The sequence below is a fragment of the Lytechinus pictus genome, chromosome 3 (assembly GCF_037042905.1).
Source record: "Lytechinus pictus isolate F3 Inbred chromosome 3, Lp3.0, whole genome shotgun sequence".
NCBI lineage: Eukaryota > Metazoa > Echinodermata > Echinoidea > Temnopleuroida > Toxopneustidae > Lytechinus > Lytechinus pictus.
In genome coordinates, this window is record NC_087247.1 from 78,840,021 (window position 1) to 78,862,908 (window position 22,888).

The following is a 22,888-nucleotide window of genomic DNA, read 5'->3' on the forward strand; positions in this document are numbered from 1 at the left end:
ATAAAATATAAAGAATATTTTATAATACAGTATTTATCTATTCATTTATTCATTTTATTTCCAGGCAAGAGAAAAACAAACATGACGGATACAATAGAAAATTTACAAGAGAAATATAAAATTGAGTACCAGCCGATTAATAAGGGGATAATTGAACAATCGCAAATACTTGTGAACTAGATTTTAAATGAAAGAATTATATTAATGCTAGTCAAAATACACTTGTTATGTAGGTGCAGTAAAGACCAGGAAAATTGACCATTGGTGAGTACCCTACTTACTCTCTTGTAATGCAATGAGAATCAGGGAAAGCATATCACATTGCAATACAACTATTTATCAAAATGCACATTTGTCCAGCACAAAGAAGGAAGACTTTAAACCATGTTAAACCACCACTGTGTTTATCTCTCATAGTATATCTTTTACCTTGATTTGTATGTTTTTTATATAAAATGAATTGAATGTACTAACCACCTGCTATATCCAAACACTGCATTGAAAGCATCCAGAAGTAGTATCCAGCATCATTAAAACGACTCTCCAGAACTGCATTGTGGGTAAGTTGTTCTAACACCTTAACAGCCTCATCTTGTCGACCTGCCTTATGGAATGCTAAAATAAAAGGAGAAATTTTGTGAATGCTTGTATTTAAACCAGTTGATACATAGCCACAGGTAATACATGTTATTGCATTGGGTCATTTTTCTTGGAACAGGTCCTTAATTTTTCTAACATAATCAACAAAATGCACTTATATCTATAAGGTAAATACATACAACTTATAATTTTAATCCATTTAACTTAATAAGTTAAACCCTAGTTCCTTAGATAAGTCTTCAAAGATAGGTATATTATTTTAGTCTCCTTCATACATACCTCTCTGGGCCTCCTCAAACCTGTCATTCTCTGCAAGCCACTGGGCATAGGGGACATATACGTCATCCTGAAATTAAAATGAATATTACAAATTACTTTGACCTCTTCAATGAACAGGTACCTGGGCAATTTCTTAGGAAATATTCATTTACATTAATTATATATACAATAGTATAAAAGAGAAATGAATCCATGAAATTAAGTATAGATTCTTAAATGTTTTTATATAAATACAAGCATGTCACTGAATTTTATATCAATCTAAATTCTGGTTTCACCTGTCATCTACAAGAACAGGATTGTCATTATAAAAAAAGCTAATGTAAATTTTGATTAAAAAATAAATTTGGACTTGATTCACATCACTCGCAAAATGGAAAATTCAATAATTTGCCTCAGCCTGTTGATGTGTTTTCCATAGACCCTAGCCTGAGTTACATCTAGCTTGGTGTTAAAAAATCAAGTGTATTACCTTGAACTCTGGATGTTTTTCCACGAGACCAAAGGCAGCATCCCAGTGACGAGACTCAACATGAAGCAAGACAAGGTTCTTAGTATCCCCCATCTTGGTGTAAGTCTCAGCAGCATATGCAAACTGCTCCATCTTCTTGAAGTACTGAGCACACTTCCCAAGAGGCTCCCTCTCTGCCTTATCTAGTTTACGAGCTACATCAATGAGCCTGCAATGAAAAAGGACCTCTTGTGTCTGATTTACAGCTGATAATCTTAACAATACACTCTTTAGCATAAATGATCTCAGATGAAGGCATTTCAAACAAGGGAATACTTTAACATTATCATCACTGTTAGTCCACCTCTGTAACACATAATAGCTACTTAAGTCAACTTTGGAAAAACTATGTCCATACATAAAACTGTTTCTTGATGCAATTCATAAAATTCTCCTAACAAAGAACTTACATATCAGCCCATCCATGATCTCCAATGATCTCTATAGCCTTGAGATGTTCACCAGCAGATAAATACATCTCAGCAGCAGCTCTAGGTTCATTGATATTCTTTGCCCAGTCAGCTTGCTTAGTGATAAGCAGTTTCTTGTCTAGTGGATCTCCAGAACCAATGAATTCCTGCATATAATAACGATAAATGAGTTCTTATATCCAGTGCTGTTTGTCAGGTATGATACCATTGAGAGGTGTTTCATAATGAGTTTTTATATTCAGTGCTAATGTTTGTCAGGTATGATACCATTGAGAGGTGTTTCATAATGAGTTTTTATATTCAGTGCTAATGTTTGTCAGGTATGATACTATTGAGAGGTGTTTCAAAATGAGTTTTTATATTCAGTGCTCATGTTTGTTAGGTATGATACCATTGAGAGGTGTTTCATAATGAGGTCTTATATTCAGTGCTAATGTTTGTCAGGTATGATACTATTGAGAGGTGTTTCATAATGAGTTTTTATATTCAGTGCTCATGTTTGTTAGGTATGATACCATTGAGAGGTGTTTCATAATGAGGTCTTATATTCAGTGCTAATGTTTGTCAGGTATGATACTATTGAGAGGTGTTTCATAATGAGTTTTTATATTCAGTGCTCATGTTTGTTAGGTATGATACCATTGAGAGGTGTTTCATAAAGCTGTTCATAAAGTTACACACAATGTTACAAACAATTTTACAAATGACTGGACCTTAGATGCTAAGCTAGTTACATAGAGATATACCATTTAACACAAGAATGGGCCACAACGTGTGCATAAAGTCATTCTTAAAGGTCAAGTCCACCCCAGAAAAATGTTGATTTGAATCAATAAAGAATAATCAAACGAACATAACGCTGAAAATTTCATCAAAATCGGATGTAAAATAAGACAAGTGGAACGCCTCTGGCAGTCTCGCCTGCATTACGCAATTTAATATAGCAGCAGTGCTAACTTTGAAAACTACTATAAAATAATCATTCACAAAAACACCATTCATATGGTCAAATACACCCATGTCCACATTTCATTCACTCTATCCATAAACTTTCAAAGTTATGATGGCAATTCAACAATTACCCCAACATGGCCTAAGTTTATTGACCTTAACTGACCTTTGACCTTGGTTTTGTGACCTGAAACTCACAGGGGATGTTTAGTGATACTTGATTACTCTTATATCCCAAGTTTTATGAAATAGATCCATAAACTTCAGAGTTAGGATGGTAATTCAACAAATACCCCCAACACGGCCAAAGTTCATTGACCTTAAATGACCTTTGACCATGGTCATGTGACCTGAAACTCGTACAAGATGTTCAGTGATACTCGATTACTCTTATGTCCAAGTTTTATGAACTAGATCCATAAACCTTCAGAGTTAGGATGGTAATTTAACAAAGACTCCCAACACGGCTAAAGTTCATTGACCTTAAATGACCATTGACCATGGTCATGTGACCTGAAACTTGCACAAGATATTCAGTGGTACTTGATTAACCTAATGTTCAAGTTTCATGAACTAGATCCATAAATTTTCAAAGTTATGAAGGTAATTCAACAAATACCCCCAACTTGGCCAAAGTTCATTGACCCTAAATGACCTTTGACCTTGGCCATGTGACCTGAAACTCAGGCAGGATGTTCACTAATACTTGATTAACCTTATGTCCAAGTTTCATGAACTAGATCCATAAATTTTCAAAGTTATGATAGTAATTCAACAAATACCCCCAACTTGACCAAAGTTCATTGACCCTAAATGACCTTTGACCTTGGTCATGTGACCTGAAACTCAAGCAGGATGGTTACTAATACTTGATTAATCTTATGCCCAAGTTTCATGAACTAGGTCCATATACTTTCTAAGTTATGATATCATTTCAAAAACTTAACCTTCGGTTAAGATTTTGAAAATAATTCTCCCAACATGGTCTAAGTTCATTGACCCTAAATGACCTTTGACCTTAGTCATGTGACCTGAAACTCAAGCAGGATGTTCAGTAATACTTGATTAACCTTATGTCCAAGTTTCATGAACTAGGTCCATATACTTTCTAAGTTATGATGTCATTTCAAAAACTTAACCTTAGGTTAAGATTTGATGTTGACGCCGCCGCCGCCGCCGCCGTCGGAAAAGCGGCGCCTATAGTCTCGCTCTGCTATGCAGGCGAGACAAAAACTATGACATTTTAAAGTTTCGCTTATTTTCACAAAACAGTGGTATGCACAACTCAGTGACATGCAAATGTGACGCTCGATGATGTCCCCCACTCACTATTTCTTTTGTTTTCTATTGTTTGAATTGTACAATATTTCATTTTTTTACCGACTTGACTGAACCATATATTATTAAACAATGCTAATTCCACATGTTCATAAAGGAAGTAATTGTTGTTTCATCCCACAATGAGGATAAAATGATAAAATTTCATATAAGATACAAAAGAAATAGTAGTAGACCGGCCAAAAGTCAAAAAGTGCTCTAGATAAGGATTCGACGGCAAAATTTGTTAATGCTTGGCATCCCAGCTAAAAGTCTTGCAAAAATACCCAGGAATAGCGTACGGCCGGATGCCAAGCGCAATTTTGCGTGAAAGTGTCATTTTTAGCGTAAAAACTGAAAGAATGTCGAAAATCACGCATTTTGATATTTTGACGGATTATCATCATATTTTTAATTATCTTTGAAATGAAATTATTTTTATTCAGAGTTTCAAATTATAAGTCTCATAAATATGCATTTTAAATTTGAATATTACACACATACATATGGAACAGGGAAACATAAAACCGCGATTTCCTCCAAATAAAAGTTTGTGAAAACTATCAATAGTTTGAAGTTTATTTACGCAGCTTAAATTTTTCGATTTAACTGCGTTTATCCATCAAATGTATAGTAAATGTCCTAATGTCACAAATATTAAAAGAATTTTCAAGTAAGATGGAAGATATCTCACTTTATGTTATCCGAAAGGAGACAATGTGCATTTTACCAGGTGCGCATTTTGAAAGAAAAATTGAAAATACCGTACATTATGTACATAATTACATGTATAAGTACATACTAAAGCGAGTTTTTAATTACATGTATAAGTGCATTCTAAAGCGAGTTTTTAATTGGATAGCACAATTTGTCAATTCTTTGCATCCCAGCTAAAAGTCTTGCGGAAGTCCTGAGGAATAACGTACGGGCGGATGCCAAGCGCAATTTTGCGTGAAACTGTCATTTTTAGAGTAAAATCTGAAAGAATGTCGAAAATCACGCATTTTGATATTTTGACGGATTATTTTAATATTTTTGATTATCTTTGATATGGAATTATTTTTATTCAGAGTTTCAAATTATAAGTCTCATAAATATGCATTTCAATTTGGAATATTACACACACATATATGGCAATATGACATTAAAAAATCGTGATTTACTCAAAATAGAAGTTTGTGAACATTATCAATAGTTCTAAGTTTTTTTACAAGTTATTTTCTTCGATTTAAATTGGTTCATCTATTGAATATCGATCGTTTCTAATGTCACAAATATTAAAAGAATTTTCAAGTAAGATGGAAGAAATATTTTGCGAAAGGGGGCATGCAAAATTTAGCGGGGAGGGGGGGGGCATTTTGAATGTAAAATTGAAGATACTGTCAATTATCAACATAATTACATGAATAAGTACATACTTAAAACGAGTTACAAAATTTCTGGCCGCAACTGCCTCTTCCCCCCCCCCCTCCCCCCGCTGCCTAAGGTCATGTATATATAGTGTCCGAAAGGATTACATGGAGCTGAAAGTGTCCCGTTTTCAAGATAATATACCACTAGCGTAAAGGGGGGGGGGGCAGACTGCCCCCCGACGAGTCACAACTCATGCAGGAGATGTACCCCTGCCCCACCCCCCTGGCTCCTTTAGTCCTGCTTTGCTATGCATGCAGGCGAGACATAAAATAGGTATTGCCGTGGCAACGGCCATATTTTTTTAGACTTTGATAATCCAATAATTGAAGTAAAATGTAGATTGACAGAGTAGTTTAAAAATGCTAATTCGATCGTTTTATTCATACATGTTTATTTTCTATGCACTAGCGTACCTACGGGGGGGGGGCAGAGGGGGCAGTCTGCCCCCCCCCTGACGAGTCCCAACCCATGCAAAAGACGTATCCATGCCCCCCCCCCCCCCGACGAGCTTGAAGACCTTTTTTGCCCCCCCCCCCCCCTGACGAGCTTGAAGACTTTTTTGGCCGACGGTTTTGCACCCCCCCCCCTGTGGAAAATCCTAGGTACGCTACTGTTTCTATGATTTTGGATATAGATATTCCTACAAAATTAATATTACCACGGTAACGGCAAATTAAATATCAGACCTATTTATGAATATCGCCACAGGTAGATTTTACGTTCAGCACCAATTAATTCGCGGAAATAGCAAGAAGATCGAACTCTACAAAAGTAAACATATTCCTATATACTATCATGACGAGTATCGCACTGATTAATATTAGTATGTGCAATATAGATGTAATATTGTGCGCTGTTTGTATTTTATCAGAAATGCGCATCCGATAAATGTACATTGTTATCTTTCGCATATAACATAAAATGATATATCTTGCATCTTATTTCAACATTTGTTTTCACTATATGTGCCATGACAACAATTATTATGTATTTATTCGGTTAGCGCTAAAATTGACGAAATTGAGATGCGGAACACAAACATTATACTATTGATAGTTTTCACAAACTATTATTTTTAGTAAATCACGATTTTATATTTCATATTGCCATATATGTGTGTGTAATATTCCAAATTGAAATGCATATTTACTAGACTTATAATTTAAAACTCTGAATAAAAATAATTCCATATCAAAGATAATCAAAAATATGATGATAATCCGTCAAAATATCAAAATGCGTGATTTTCGACATTCTTTCAGATTTCACGCAAAAATGATACTTTCACGCGAAAGTGCACTTGGCATCCGCCCGTACGTTATTCCTCAGTATTTCCACAAGAATTTGAGCTGGGATGCAAAGAATTGACAAATTGTGCTATTCAATTAAAAACTCGCTTTAGTATGTACTTATACATGTAATTAAAAACCCGCTTTAGTATGTACTGATACATGTAATTATGTACATAATGTACGGTATTTTCAATTTTTCTTTCAAAATGCGCGCCTGGTAAAATGCACATTGTCTCCTTTCGGATAACATAAAATGAGATATATTCCATCTTACTTGAAAATTCTTTTAATTTTTGTGGCATTAGGACATTTACTATACATTTGATGGATAAACGCAGTTAAATCGAAGAATTTAAGTTGCGTAAAAAACTTTAAACTATTGATAGTTTTCACAAACTTTTATTTGGAGGAAATCGCAGTTTTATGTTTCCCTGTGCCATATGTATGTGTGTAATATTCAAATTTGAAATGCATATTTATGAGACTTATAATTTGAAACTCTGAATAAAAATAATTGCATATCAAAGATAATCAAAAATATTAAAATAATCCGTCAAAATATCAAAATGCGTGATTTTCGACATTCTTTCAGATTTTACGCTAAAAAAGACAGTTTCACGCAAAATTGCGCTTGGCATCCGGCCGTACGCTATTCCTGGGTATTTTTGCAAGACTATTAGCTGGGATGCCAAGCATTAGCAAGCATTAACAAATTTTGCCGTCCAAAGTATAAAAAATCGTTTTGGCCGGTCTACTATAGTGAGTGAATGACGTCATCAGTCTCCTTATTTGCATACCGACCAGGATGTGTATATAACTGTTTTGTGAAATTAAGCGAAACTTTAAAATGTCATAACTTTCTTATTTTACATCCGACTTTGATGAAATTTTCAGCATTATGCTTGATGGAATTTTCACTTTTTATTCAAATCAACTTTTTGTTGGGGTGGACATGTCCTTTAACTTATGTTGTTGTTGGGTCGATATTGCACTTTACTTTCAACCAGTCTTAAGTGAAGAAAATGCAATGCAGGATGTACAGTTTATATATACATTTCTTAAAGATGATTATAACATGATAATGATGACAAATACATGAGTAAGTCTGATGGTGACTATACTCTGAAGATGAAGATAAACTCTGCAGTAGAAAATATAAACTCTTCTGTAGCTCTAAAACCTGATCTCTGATCTATTTGTTATGCTGGAACCAATCTCTAAACTATTCTTTATTCTGTAACCAATCTGACTTGGGTTCAGAAGTGAACCCCTTTTCTATTGATCTGGTCAGACTCTCTTCAGCCAAACAGGTGTTGGTCAACTTTGGACACTTGACCAAAACAATCTGTACATCATAACTTTACTCTAAATTGAGGGGAGTGGACCTTTTAGTAAGGAGGAATTTAGTGAATAAGAAACCCATACAAGTGGAATGCCTCTGGCCGTCTCACCTGCATCACGCGATTCAATATAGCAGCAGTGCTGATTTTGAAAACTACTATAACTCGCACAAGATGTTCAGTGATACTTGGTTACTCTTATTTCCACGTGTTATGAACTAGACCAATACACTTATAGAGATATGATGGCAATTCAACAAATACCCCCAACGTGGCCAAAGTTCTTTGACCTTACATGACCTTTGACCTTGATCATGTGACCTGAAACTCGCACAGGATGTTCAGTGATACTTGATTAGTCTTATGTCCAAGTTTCAAGAGTCAGATCCATCAACTTTCAAAGTTATGATGGTAATTCAACAGATACCCCCATTATTGCCAAAGTTCACTGACCTTTGACCTTGGTCATGTGACCTAAAATGTGCACAGGATGTTCAGTGATACTTGATTACTCTTATGTCCAAGTTTTATGAACTAGACCAACACACTTTCAAATTTATGGCTGTAATTCAACAAATACCCCAATTTGGCCAAAGTTCATTGACCCTAAATGACCTTTGACCTTGATCATGTGACCTGAAACTTGCACAGGATGTTCATTAATACTTGATTACTATTATGTCCAAGTTTCATGAATCAGATCCATAAATTTTCAAAGTTATGATGGTAATTCAACAGATACCCCCAATTCGGCCAAAGTTCATTGACCCTAAATGACCTTTGACCTTGGTCATGTGACGTGAAACTCATGCAGGATGTTCAATGATACTTGATTAACCTTATGTATAAGTTTCATGAACTAGGTCCATATATTTTCTAAGTTATGATGACATTTCAAAAACTTAACCTTAGGTTAAGATTTTGATGTTGATTCCCCCAACATGGTCTAAGTTCATTGACCCTAAATGACCTTTGACCTTGGTCATGTGACATGAAACTAAGGCAGGATGTTCAGTAATACTTGATTAACCTTATGGCCAAGTTTCATGAACTAGGTCCATATACTTTCTAAGTTATGCTGTCATTTCAAAAACTTAACCTCAGGTTAAGATTTGGTGTTGACGCCGCCGCCGCCGTCACCGCCGCCTATAGTCTCACTCTGCTATGCAGGTGAGACAAAAATGTGTGTGCTTAAGAAGTTTAGCTGGAAGAAGCATGAGTAATACTTTCTAAAAAAAATTGGAGTTGGTATACTTCCTGTAGAAGTTAAATATTGAATATATATTGGTATCACATAACATCCCCTTTTATTAGAAAATGTGCCTTTCCCACATTTGTTGAAAAAAATATTGAAATAATGATCCATTTTGTGACAAATTTTATTTTACCTTCTTCTGAACTATAGTTTGTTTAACACTCTACACTAGCAATGATTACTATCTACAGCAATATATATCAACTAGACATAAATAATATTGTATGAAAAATACAAGATGAAAAATATTTCACAAAGATAAGTCCCTAAGATAAGTCCCTAAACTAAATACAGGTCTTTGAATTTGAATAATTTGTTTGATTACTAATTTGAAACAAAATGTTCTTATGAAACAATATTTTGTTCTTACACTTATACTAATTTGTCAATAAGATTTGGACAATTTGAGATGTCTCAGAACAGTATACATTGTAATAATATGTTAAAACTAAGTTTTACTCAACAATAATATCATATAAATCAATCATTTTTCGAGCTGAAGTTGTCCTCATATCTTAGGAAGATGAAAGTATATAATATAAACTCTTCTGTAGCTCTAAAACCTGATCTCTGATGCTGGAACCAATCTCTAAACTATTCTTTATTCTGTAACCAATCTGACTTGGGTTCAGAAGTGAACCCCTTTTCTATTGATCAGGTCAAGACTCTCTTCAGCCAAACAGGTGTTGGTCAACTTTGGACACTTGACCAAAACAATCTGTACGTCATAACTTTACTCTGAATTGAGGGGAGTGGACCTTTTAGTAAGAAGGAGGAATTTAGTGAATAAGAAACCCATAAAATGTGTGTGCTTAAGAAGCTTAGCTGGAAGAAGCATGAGTAATACTTTCTAATGAAGTTGGAGTTGCTATACTTACTGTAGAAGTATTGATATCACATAACATTATGAACAACGTTGTGAAATGCCCCCAAGGCGCTCCGCAATTACAACCTCTGCTTTGGCAAGCTGCCATGAAGGCACTTCAGCATTTCAAGAAATAAATTCCTGCCGGGCATCTATAAATCTCACTTGGGTTGAAAGTGGCAGATGTAGATAGTGCCTTGCCAAAGGACGCTAGTGCAACAGTGGGATTTGAACCCCATACCTTTTATCTAAAGACATCCCCACCAGGTCATGATACCTTTAGTCAAAATCTAAAGATTATATAACAAATTGATTAACTAGTTATACATGAAATAGGGCTTGTACACTTTCTTTAATATCAATTCTCTTAAGAGTAGATATAAAGTCCTGGAACTCTAGTTGCTTACTTATATTTAAACCCACACAGTCAGATAAATAGTCACAAAACAAAAAAATGAGATCAATCATTACCTTAGCATGATCAAACATGCGTAGATCTGTGTACATATTCATTGCTCTCTGTTCTTGACCAGCTCTTTTGTATAGTTTAGCTGCTTCACCAAACTTGCCTTGATATGCATAGATATCTGCTAAGAACAACTGATCATCCACCTCCCCACGACGCTTCCGCTCCTGTGATCAAGGTCAAAGGTCACATCATGTCAATCATGTGTATTCATTCGATATAATTAAACTTCAATGAATGACAACAATAAAAAGATTTAGAGGATTCAATAAAGTTTCTGTGACAAAATCAAACATAGCAAAGAGAAATATAATGAATGTGTACGACTTACCCAAGTTATAAATAAAAAGACTTATATTGATAATCCTAGATGTTATACAATGCCTATCTTTAATTGTTAAAAAACAATGGGGTATGGATGAGACCAAGAACTTGCCTCTATGCTGTGTATTAATTCCAGATAGCGTAAGTCTCTGACACGAGTAAAGGCTTTCTTGGCAGTATCAAAATCCAGACCTTGAATGGCTTCATGAGCTAGAGCTGTCCAATCCTTGACAGTTACTCCAAGGCAAGCTACTTTGTATGCATCCCTAGATTATGAAAAAAAAGAAATATGAATACAGTAAAAAAAAAATGTCAAGATGAGCTTAAGTATCCTATTCAGATTCCTGATTCACCAATCAAAAATTTCCTAACATTTACTACAAATAAATGTCCATAAACTTTACAGGTGCATTGGATTCATGAAATTAAGTGATATGTGATGCAAATACTTTAGTGCAGGATAAAAACTCTTGTAATGACTGTTTGCAACGAACATCTTTAACACGACAATAATTTTTGTTTACAGTATTGCTCAGTGGTCGACTTTCATCACTGATTGAGTTAACTCCTAAGCCTAATAAGGGTGATTCCATACGTGTCGTACGGGACATTTAGAGAACATTTGACAGTTTTTTTACTAGAAAAACAAAAAATATTCCAGTAACTAAAGGTGATCATCAAGCACTACCAGAGTGTTAGAAAAACCAAGACTTAACATGACTTGAATTCACATCCTGTATAATACAGATTTTAAATAGTAATGTGTCGTACGGACGCAGAAAAAGTGGCTTTTTTAGAAACCTCAAGTTTGTACTCTAAAGTCTGTGAGTTGGACAGATAATTTTCATAGAAACTGAACTCAAACTGATATTCAATTACCCAAGAACAAACACATCTATGAAAGAAAGCAAAATAAACATTCATGAATAAATAAAGCAAATTACAATTTTCGAGAACATTGTGGTGTAAGGGACACTCAAAATGCGTCGTACGGGACATCTCTAAATTGAAGCCAAACTTACTTACTTTATGTCTCTTTGACTTCTTCAATCCCTTTATTTGGCTGATGATAATGATAATCCTATCAAACTAAAGACATTCATTATGTTAGAAACCGCTATTGGCTTAATATTTCTGTCAATATATCATAAACAAAATAATGTGTCGTACGGGACACTTGTGTGTAGTACAGGACACTTCTGTGTCGTACGGGACACTTGTGTGTCGTACGGGACACTTGTGTGTTGTACAGGCACTTGCGTGTTGTACTGGGCAGCCTGAATAAAACAATGAACTTTTTATCAATCAGAAGGGGAGCATTGCCCCTAAATTCTTCCTTTTTATGCAAAGTCTTTTAATAAGTAGTCATTCAGGACAATATAATTAAGTATTAAACCTCAATATATACAATCGGGAGCAATATGTTATCATTTTTTTTTCATGATGGGGAAATGTACAAGGGTTCACAGCATTTTTATGAGCTGAAAAACTTGAGGTTTTGTGTGAAGTTATATCTTAGTGAATTAATTGATGATTTCCAATACACTGTTTAAACAATGAATGAATGAAACTGTTTGTGTAAATTATGGGGCTAAAATGTTATAATTTTTCATATAAAATGTATATATACATGATATATGTCACAACTGTCACTTGTAATTCCACAAAATAATTTTTTTCTAAAGAAATGCGGATCTACTTTTTCAAAACTTTCTGCATTTCATGAAACCATATGGTTTGTCTTATTTTCCAGATTTTTTTTTTAACAACATGGTTTGTGATGTTTTTTTACAACTTGAAAAAAGTAAGGACTTTCAATACTTGATATGTAATTTTCGTTTTACATCTTATAATAATTCCACATTAGCATGCAAGAGGAAGTCATCTTCCAGGCTAGGGTGAATCAATTATAAAGGTTTTCTTTTCATGCTCAATGACAAAGAAATTAACCTGCTCTGACCAGTGAAAATCGCCAGTTTAGCTGAAGGGATTCACAAAAGAATACGCCTACATGAAATCAATCAAAATGGTTAGAATCACCTATTTCATGTTCTATGAAGATAAGAAAGTACTTTTTCAGTTCACTTTATGTCAAATCAATTACTTGAATAAAAATAGGCCTACTATTTATAGTTTCTGAATCCAAATCCTGCAATTACATGCATTATATATTGTGTGTCGTACGGGACAACTTTTAATAGGACAATTATTGAAAAATGAAGGGCAGTAATTAGATCCTTATGGGATAAATCGATCACCCATGGGTCAAAGAGAGAGAAACTGATATTGTGAAATTGCATCATCAAAAATAAAATTGTAGGAAAAACTTTTGCATTTTCATGTGTCGTACGGGACATTGCCAAAAATAGGTTCGGAAAAATCAGGGCTGCCCCCATTATGGATCATGAAAATGTTGTAGATATTATTTGGAACCATCAATGATACATTTTTCCATTGACCTGCAATATTTTCAATCTTCTTGCACTTTGCCAATAATTGTTTCAGGCAGTGTTTGTACTTGACTATTTAATTAGCAAAATTATTGAAAATTGAAAATTCCATTGTTCCCCCCAAAAAAACTATATCTGACTTCACTTTTGGTTAAAACTCATAATTTTCATAAAATTTAGGTATCATAGTAAAATATTACACTACTTGTGACTTATTGAAAGCATGTTGAAATTTATGATATTTTTGAAGTTCTGGTGTGGAATCGCCCATAAAGGAATCCTAACTGAAATAATTCAATTCCTGTCAAGACTGATTTACATGTTTGAGAGGAAAGTACACACTTATAGCCCATACAATCTCCTTAAACATGCAACTGCCCATTTCTTCTTCTCCCAAATAAAAAACTGATATAGCATGATGATGTCTCTAACTCACTTGAATTGTTTGCGTTCTAGATACTGATACATCCCAGATGACTGTGGAACCTCTACCGTTGTCATGGCATAGATATGTAAACAGAAGATCTTGGATCCAGTGAATCCTACCACAAAACCTTGAAGTTTTTGTTGCTTGACAGGGAATGTACTGGCTTTGATATTGAGAGTTCCATTCCCAGAGAAACAAAGCATGTCTTCATATTGAGTATTCCATGCTACACTGTTGGCATTGGGTTCCTAGGATCAATAAAATTGAATGGATTGGCTTGTCATGAAGCAAACTTTATTCATTATCAATTTTTATAAGAAAAATTTCAGTTTGTTTCCCGAGTGCTCATAACACAAATTGCATAAATCTGGCCCAATTGCACAAAACTAAACCAGGTTGGTGTTTCAATGTTTGTAAGGTACACACAACTTTATGGATGACTGGTGACCTGTTCTTGAGTGCCAATATGATTCCCATCAGCTAAAATTGCAATCCAATTTTAATAGTCAATTAAAGTACATGTATTAACATGCATTTGAATGCAAAGCTCCTCATTTGTTCAAATTTACAAAATCATTAAAAATAATGGGTATCTTAATTAGTACAAGAACACTAGGCCACCAGTCAAGCGTGAAGTTGCGCATAATGAATTAACAGCTTTATAAAATATTAACAAAACTGATAATGGTAACTATGTTAACCATGGAAAACTAAAGAGCCAAATGCAAGAAGGTTAACTCTCAGATGAGAGCCATCAACGAATGTTGTCACTGCTCATGAATATGCAAAAGCTATTATGATGTCACAAAAGAAATTAAACTTCATCTTTGTAGTTCTAGTGTGGCATCAAAATATAGTAAAGTTCCAAATCAGAAAAGCAGAGATAAGGGAATTTAACCTGATAGTTCATTAACTAGTGTGATAAAAATTCCTCATAAGTGTGCCACTTTTGAGAGAATCTCCCAAGAACATCTCCCAGTAGCCAGCTATCAAGCACAGTTGGGGTATCAAATAGAAAGGTCATTAGTCTATATAAAGGCAACATTCTTTGTTCAAGAGAACCTGCTCTTCGCCTCATAAAGTTAAATGCAGATACGAGTGCTCATATCATATCTTAACATATGCTCATATCATATCTTAACATATAGAAAGATTGCTTCTACCTCTCTTCAATCCTATGAACAGTCTCCTATACACACCTGAAAGAGTAGTTCCTTTGTATTGATATCATAGACCATGCAGGTATTATGTTCATCAACCACAGCAAGTTTTTTCCTTGATGAGCTGATATCAAGACATCTAACTGATGTTTGTTGTTTCAGGATCAAGATAGGGAAAGGATTGTCCACAAAAACCTTGAAGATCTGAAGAAATATCAAGGGATAAACAAATACAATCTTAAATTGATGAACTTTCTATCACTTCATCACCATTTTGCAAATTTATAGCTTATAAAAAGTTCCATGCATGAATTTCTCCTACTGTTCGTATTTCAGCATGAAAATCTACGAGTTCCATCTTCATATCATTTAGTATACAAGAATAATCTGAGTTTAATTTCTACTGGATCACAGGAAAATTTAGATCACTGGGTACTTCATATATAAACAATATCATTTTCTGATTGGTAATCAATGATAATCTACACATCGGAAGTCAAGATAGAAATCTAAACTAAAAAGAAAAATTTAAAAAATAAACACTTGCCACATCTGGTATGGAATATAGACAGTTGTGACACAGGTATGATTTTCAATAGATGATAAAACATGATAATTATTCAAACTTATTATAGAAAAAAACACTGAAATAAACATTCTATTAAATTCATGATATCGAAAAATGTCACTTCCTTCCACTTTACTGATGTCGTTAAGAAATAAAAGAAATCAATATATTACCTGTCCATTCTTAAGACCAACCAGTAGACCCTCTCTACCTTCAGCGCCACCAATCACTTTGATATACCTGATCAAGGCCTCCATTACCCATTCTCTGTCCTTCACACCAGAGAAGGTTAAACTGGTAAGACGACGTTCCTAAAAATGATTCCCAAATTTCATTATCATGCAATATTGTATAGGAGGAAAAATGAACCATAGATTACAAGGAGACATTGATCATTGTTATGTCTGTTGTTAAACTGTACAGTGTGAGTAGAATTACACAGCCAAGAATTGAAATATGTCTATAGATTTCTAAAACATAAACCTGTCAACATAAAAGATAATACACACAGAACTGACAACCTTTTAAGGTAAAAAGTAGTAATCCAGAAACTCAAAAGTCATAATTTTGACATAAAAGTCATAATTTAATATGTGCCACACGGTATTGTAAATTTCTTTGTAGAGGTACATGTAATATGAGGAACAGATTCCTTTAAAAAATGAATCCTCTTTATTTTATGGCTTAGATTCGTAATCATCTCTGGTACTCTCTATTTTGTGTAAATCTATGACAAATCAAAGAGGAAAAAACTGCAAGATCGAGTCAGTATTTAAGCAAGTGATGACAACATTCAAAGCAATTTAAACAAAGATACAGGATCATGCGAATAGCAAGCATCATTGGCAACCTACAGATGAGTTCACCACTGTCCAATGTATTACTAGGCCTATACATTAAATGTTAACATACTTACTTGCCCTCAAAAAGAGTAATAATTAAGGTCAAAAGCATAAAGGCATAATTTGACATGAAGAGTAATAATTATGACTAACAGTTGGCAGCTCTGTAAATACTCTCCTTGTAATATAATCAGGATGCTAGAAATCATATACTCATAAAATATTGCAAAATTTTTTAGTTTAAGACAAGAAATTGGACCGTCTCCACCATTCTGTCTGTGTCCCTAAAAATGTTGATATGCAGCGTCCTCATGGTATGTTGAATAAAATCATACTTATGGTGAATTAAGATACAGAGTCAAACAATTCTACAACTAACATACCTGACAGAGGATAATGTGTTCTGCACAAACCACAAGAAGATTACAGTCAAACTTCTTATTAATCTTCTCTTTAACTCTGTAGTGCATATCAGAGGCATCATCAGAATACTGCTCATATACAACAATCCTGTCGGATAATTGGACCTAAAATGATAAACATTAGGATCATGCTTGAACAATCTTTTAATCATTAATTTCACATGTAAAATTATTGTCTATTCATCTTGAATATGTTTATACAAAGGCAATACCAGGAAATAATCAATCATTTGGAAAGTCTATTTTTCTGCATTTTTACTTCACTCCACAAACTGCTCAAATCATAATGATTTATAAATTTGCAACAAGATAAAGGAAACAAAAACATAGTATTGCCCACATGTATCTGATGGAAATTCAAAGTAATTATCTTTCTGATAATATTAAGAATCATAGTAATATTACTATGTAATGTCATTCATTTGACAAGAGGGTGCTTAAGAAAAAGAGAAATCTATGACCCCCATTACATCTAAAAATCGGTGGCCAGGGGTCGGCCTGTGTGCAGTTGCAACCTTGATGAGGATCAAGTGGATTAGCTTTGCGAACAGACCTGGTGGGTGTTTCATAAAGCTGTTCGTAAGTTAAGAGCGACTTTAAGAACGACTGGTGATCCTTTCTTGTGGTAAATGAAATATTAATTGGCGATGGTTAAGCACGTAAGAGAGGTTCACCAGTCGTTCTTAAAGTCGCTCTCAACTTACGAACAGCTTTATGAAACGGCCCCCTGGTCCGTTAATGTGCCTGTTTACAAAACAGCATTTTTCCTCCCCTCTTCGGGATGCAGACGGAAGGGTCAAGCTACATGGGACCGAGTAGATTTCTTTTGGTTTTATAACATGTTTTTCTCGGTTTATTGTCTTCTATCAAATAAAATATAAAATTACAGTAAGTCTCATAAGCAAATCACTGCCTGAGACTACCTCTGGAGGTGGTCTCAGGTAGGTTCGCTAAAAGGTGGCCCGAGGTTGGTTTGGGATGTTTACATCGGATTTCTTTCCTACCTGAGGCAGGCTCCGGGCCAACGATTTTCTTGATGTAACAGGGGTCTATACAAGCCATTCCTACAGAATTCATGAACTTATTACAGAATTCAAATCTGAGACAGAGTTTGTTATTTAACCCTAATAGTCCAATACAGTCTCTTAAAAAAACAAGTGGAATGCCTCTGGCGGTCTCACCTGCATCACGCAATCAATATAGCAGCAGTGCTGACTTTGAAAAACAACCTTTTAATAATTATTCACAAAAAACACCATTCACAGGGTGCGACATAAGCGCTTGCCCGATTGCCCGGGGCAAGTAAAAGTTAGAGTCGGGCAAGTGTTTTGAAGCAAAGACAAAAACTGCTTGCCCGAATCGGGCAAGCAAAATTCTCCTATGGAAATTATATTTTAGAAAGATTCCCCATATTTCACCATCAAAATATAGAAAAGAAAGAGAGACAAAAAAAGCAATATCATTAATTTCTTCTTTCGAATTGCAAAATTTGCGCCATATTCTGCAATAAACACACAGCTCAGAGACGTACACACACACACAGAATCAATGGCAGTCTAGCATACCTAGCTAGCTAGCGCCTAGTCCACGCAGCCGATGCATGTAGTAAAGTTTCTATGGAGTACGGTGCTGCACGAACGAAGTTTGCTCTGGAAGAAATCTCCCACAGAACTGTCAAATTCACATTTCTTACCAATGAAAATTCTTGTAGTGTCCATATTTCCTAAAAATTGGTGGTAGCTCTGTCATTTGTAAGCGGTAAAAGGAGAAATTTTCACTTTTGTTATGCTTCAAAAAGATCGGGTTTCGAATGATCGTCTGTATCGCACACACTGAAATACATTGTTTGACAGTCCCACATATACATTTGTGTGTATGTTGATAAACGTGGTTTCTTTCGTAACTATTTTTTAGCCAAGGAAATTTATGAAATTTTCTTCTTTATTTATGACTGGATAGTTTGAGCTTTCTTCCTCTCTATTTTCTTTCTTTCTGCCTATCTTTCCTTCTTTTGAATCTCTCTTGATTTCTTTAAATTTCCTTCCTTCTTTTGTTCATTTTTTCTGTTACTATACTATTATAGCTGTCATTCTTTTCTTTCTATCTTTTTTTCTTTCTTCCTTCCATCCAACCTTTGTTTACCTATTTCTTTAATCCTTCCTTCACTTTCCCCTTCCTTTCATTCTTTCTTACTGTCTTCCTTCCTTCCATCCATTCTTTAACTTTTCTTCCTGTCTTTTTTTCTTCCTTACTTTTTTCATCCCTTTCATTCTTTCTTTTCTTTCTTTCCTTCATTCCTTCCTTTCTTTTTGTCTTTCATTCTTTCTTTCTTTCTTTCTCCTTCCTTCCTTTATTTCTGTCTTTCGTTCTTTTGATCTTTCTTTTTTCCATCCATCCTTTCTTTTCTTCCTTATTTTTTCTTTCTGTCTTCCTTAATTCATCTCTTTCCTTCATTCCTTCCTTCATTTCTTTTTGTCTTTCATTCTATCTTTTTTTTCCTTCCTTCCATCTATCTTTATACCTTTTCTTTCTTCCTTCTTTCCTTTCTCTTTTCCTTCCTTCCATCAATCCTTTACCTTTTCTTTTTCTCTTTTCTTTCTTCCTTTCTTTCTTTTTACCTTTTTTCTTTCTTTTTCTTTATTTATTCGTTCCTTTCTTTCCTTCCTTTCTCTTCCCCTCAGTTTTTTTTTTATATATTTTTTCTTTGCTTTCTTCCTTCTTTCTTTCTGATTTTCTTTTTTTTTTCCATCCATCCTTTCTTTTCTTCCTTATTTTTTCTTTCTGCCTTCCTTCATCTCTTTCCTTCATTCCTTCCTTCATTTCTTTCTGTCTTTCGTTGTATCTATCTTTTCTTTTTTTCCTTCCTTTAATTCCATCTATCCTATACCTTTTCTTTCTTCCTTTCTTCCTTCTTTCCTTTCTGTTTACCTTTTTTCTTTCTTATTTTCCTTTTATTCATTCCTTTCTTTCCTTCCTTTCTCTTCCTCTCATTTTTTTTCTATTTTATTTCTTTCCATCCTCCTTTCCCTTCTTTCTTCCTTTCTTTCTTTCCATCTTTCTCTCCCCCGCAGCCATTCTCTCTCTTTCTTTATTTTATTTTTTTTCTTTCTTCCTTTATTTCTTCGTCCTTTCTGTCTTCTTACTTTATTTTCTTTCATTCTCTCCCCCTCTTATTTTTTTTTCCTCTGATTATTTTCAGTGTTTTCCCCGTTTTTTATTGTGTCCTAGTCCCCTCCAAAATATATGGAAAATATATGAGATTAGGAAATTAATTAAATAGCATATTTACCATATATTTTGTCATGATGTTCAAGATAAAAATCATTAAAAAAAAGAAATACAACTACAAGGTACATCAGTAGTCATGTTGAAAAATGTATTTTTAATGCCGTCAATGGTATGGTATGTAAGACTATAAGGCTATAACTTGTTTTGAAGAATTTTTTCGGGCAAGTGAAATCTATATTCGGGCAAGTATTCTCCAACTATTTGAAAATTTACTTGCCCGACTGGGCAAGTGCTTCAAAAAAGTTATGTAGCACCCTGCATTCATATGATACAATACTACGTTCATTGATATTTGACCTTGATAATGTGACCTAAAACTTGTCAGTGATACTTGACTACCCCTATATCCACATTTTATACACTATATCTATAAACTTTGAAAGTTATGAAAGCAATCTAATAATCACCTCTAAAATGGCCAAAGTTCAATGACCTTAAATGACCTTTGTCTTTGGTCATGTGACCAGAAACTCGCATGAGATGTTTAGTGATGATTGACGACTCTTATGTCCAAGTTTTATGAACTAGACCAATATACTTACAGAGTTATGATGGTAATTCAACAAATACCCCCAACATCGCCAATATCCATTGACCTTTGACCTTGGTCATGTGACCTGAAACTCGCACAAGATGTTCAGTGATACTTGGTTACTCTTATGTCCACGTTTTATGATCTAGACCAATACACTTACAGAGATATGATGGTATTTCAAAAAAAACAACCATGGCCAAAGTTCATTGACCTTACATGACCTTTGACCTTGATCATGTGACCTGAAACTCGCACAGGATGTTCAGTGATACTTGATTACTCTTATGTCCAAGTTTCATGAGTCAGATCCATAAACTTTCAAAGTTATGATGGTAATTCAACAGATACCCCCATTATGGCCAAAGTTCATTGACCTTTGACCTTGGTCATGTGACCTGAAATGCGCACAAGATGTTCAGTGATACTTGATTACTCTTATGTCCAAGTTTTATGAACTAGATCCATAAAATTTTTAAGTTATGATGGTAATTCAACAGATACCCCCAATTTGGCCAAAGTTCATTGACCCTAAATGACCTTTCACCTTGGTCATGTGGCGTGAAACTCATGCAGGATGTTCAGTATTACTTGATTAAACTTATGTCCAAGTTTCATGAACTAGGTCCATATATTTTCTCAGTTATGATGACATTTCAAAAACTTAACCTTAGGTTAAGATTTTGATGTTGATTCCCCCAACATGGTCTAATACCCTTTTTACACAGGATTTTCTTAACCCCGTACTATTTTTTTTCCTTTTCACACAATGCCAAATTGTTATTGCTAACCCCGGATAAGGAATGCTTGCTTTTCACACACAAAACTCGCTAACCCCGGACTAGTGGTAGCTCATGAATATTCACGAGCGCACTGAGGGGTCATTCGGGTCATATCCAAAATCGCGCGCTTTAAATACATTTGTCGATCATTGTAGTACAAGTACTTCACTCGGAATTTCTCATCGCCGTGTTCGCTGTCATGAATATTCATTATACTTACCTCTGATTGGACAACAGGGCCGGCTCTGTTGAGGGGCATGAATGGGAGCGCTTAGCCGACTTTTGTTTTACACTAGTGATCTTAACCCCGTACTATCGCTCTTAGCACCGCAATTGCTGGGATAACCCTGCTTTTTTGCAGGGCCAAATAATCCCGTACTAAAGGTGGGGTTAGCCTACTTTGCAAAAATGCTGTGTAAAAAGAAAGTGGGCTAAGCTTAACCCCGTACTACAGGTGGGGCTAAATGGCAATTTAGCCCCACCTATAGTACGGGGTTAAGGAAATTTTAGCGTGTGTAAAAAGGGTATAAGTTCATTGACCCTAAATGACCTTTGACCTTGGTCATGTGACATGAAACTCAGGCAGGATGTTCAGTAATACTTGATTAACCTTATGGCCAAGTTTCATGAACTAGGTCCATGTACTTTATAAGTTATGCTGTCATTTCAAAAACTTAACCTTCGGTTAAGATTTGGTGTTGATGCTGCCGCCGCCATCGGAAAAGCGGCGCCTATAGTCTCACTCTGCTATGCAGGTGAGACAAAAACAACCTTCAATGCTTTGTTTATATGATTACAGCTATATTCTACTACATGTAAATTAGCATAATCAATTCATGTATACAAAATAAAAAGATTTAGTGAAATTTAGCTATGCATATACTGTACATAGAATCCATCATCATGCAAATTTTTGTAGTAATCCCCCCCATAAGACTAAAAATACCCTGAGATTATGAGGGTTAAAGAGTGGAGCTACGTTCTAGCAGTACATGTAATGATTTACAATACATATTCAATCTTGATCTAAACTAGGATTAAAGTTTTAATAACATATAATCTCTAAATAAAACCATTTCTCTCAATCCCTCTCCAAACGATGAACAAAAATACAATCCAGATAACTCACAGCAAGACGATTCTTGAAGATTGCAATCTTCTTGACGAGATCACGACATTTAATGCGGACCTTCTGATCAGTAAGAAGATGTTGTATGATGATATCAGTCATGTTTTCCCTGAAGGCATACCGATCTCTATACAGACCATGTACTGTACTGAATATGAGTTGATAATGAGCTATGGTTCCATCCTGACATCCGACAGCCTGGATAGAAGAAGGTAAGATTAGTGTGCTAATTTGCATCCATTAA

General features: G+C 34.8%; 1 protein-coding gene across 1 annotated transcript in view; it reads right to left on the reverse strand.

The window, feature by feature from the left end:
* LOC129258024 (intraflagellar transport protein 122 homolog) overlaps positions 1-22,888 on the reverse strand; it is a 42,822-nt gene that overhangs the window by 10,485 nt on the left and 9,449 nt on the right. Inside the window, exons 9-19 of the mRNA XM_064097772.1 lie at positions 22,645-22,842; positions 16,875-17,018; positions 15,823-15,960; positions 15,121-15,285; positions 13,931-14,169; positions 11,157-11,310; positions 10,726-10,887; positions 1,801-1,967; positions 1,352-1,559; positions 880-946; positions 475-615 (exon numbers count right to left, since the gene is read on the reverse strand). Of these exons, the coding sequence (XP_063953842.1) occupies positions 475-615; positions 880-946; positions 1,352-1,559; positions 1,801-1,967; positions 10,726-10,887; positions 11,157-11,310; positions 13,931-14,169; positions 15,121-15,285; positions 15,823-15,960; positions 16,875-17,018; positions 22,645-22,842 (1,783 nt within the window). The remainder of the gene's footprint in view (positions 1-474; positions 616-879; positions 947-1,351; positions 1,560-1,800; positions 1,968-10,725; positions 10,888-11,156; positions 11,311-13,930; positions 14,170-15,120; positions 15,286-15,822; positions 15,961-16,874; positions 17,019-22,644; positions 22,843-22,888) is intronic.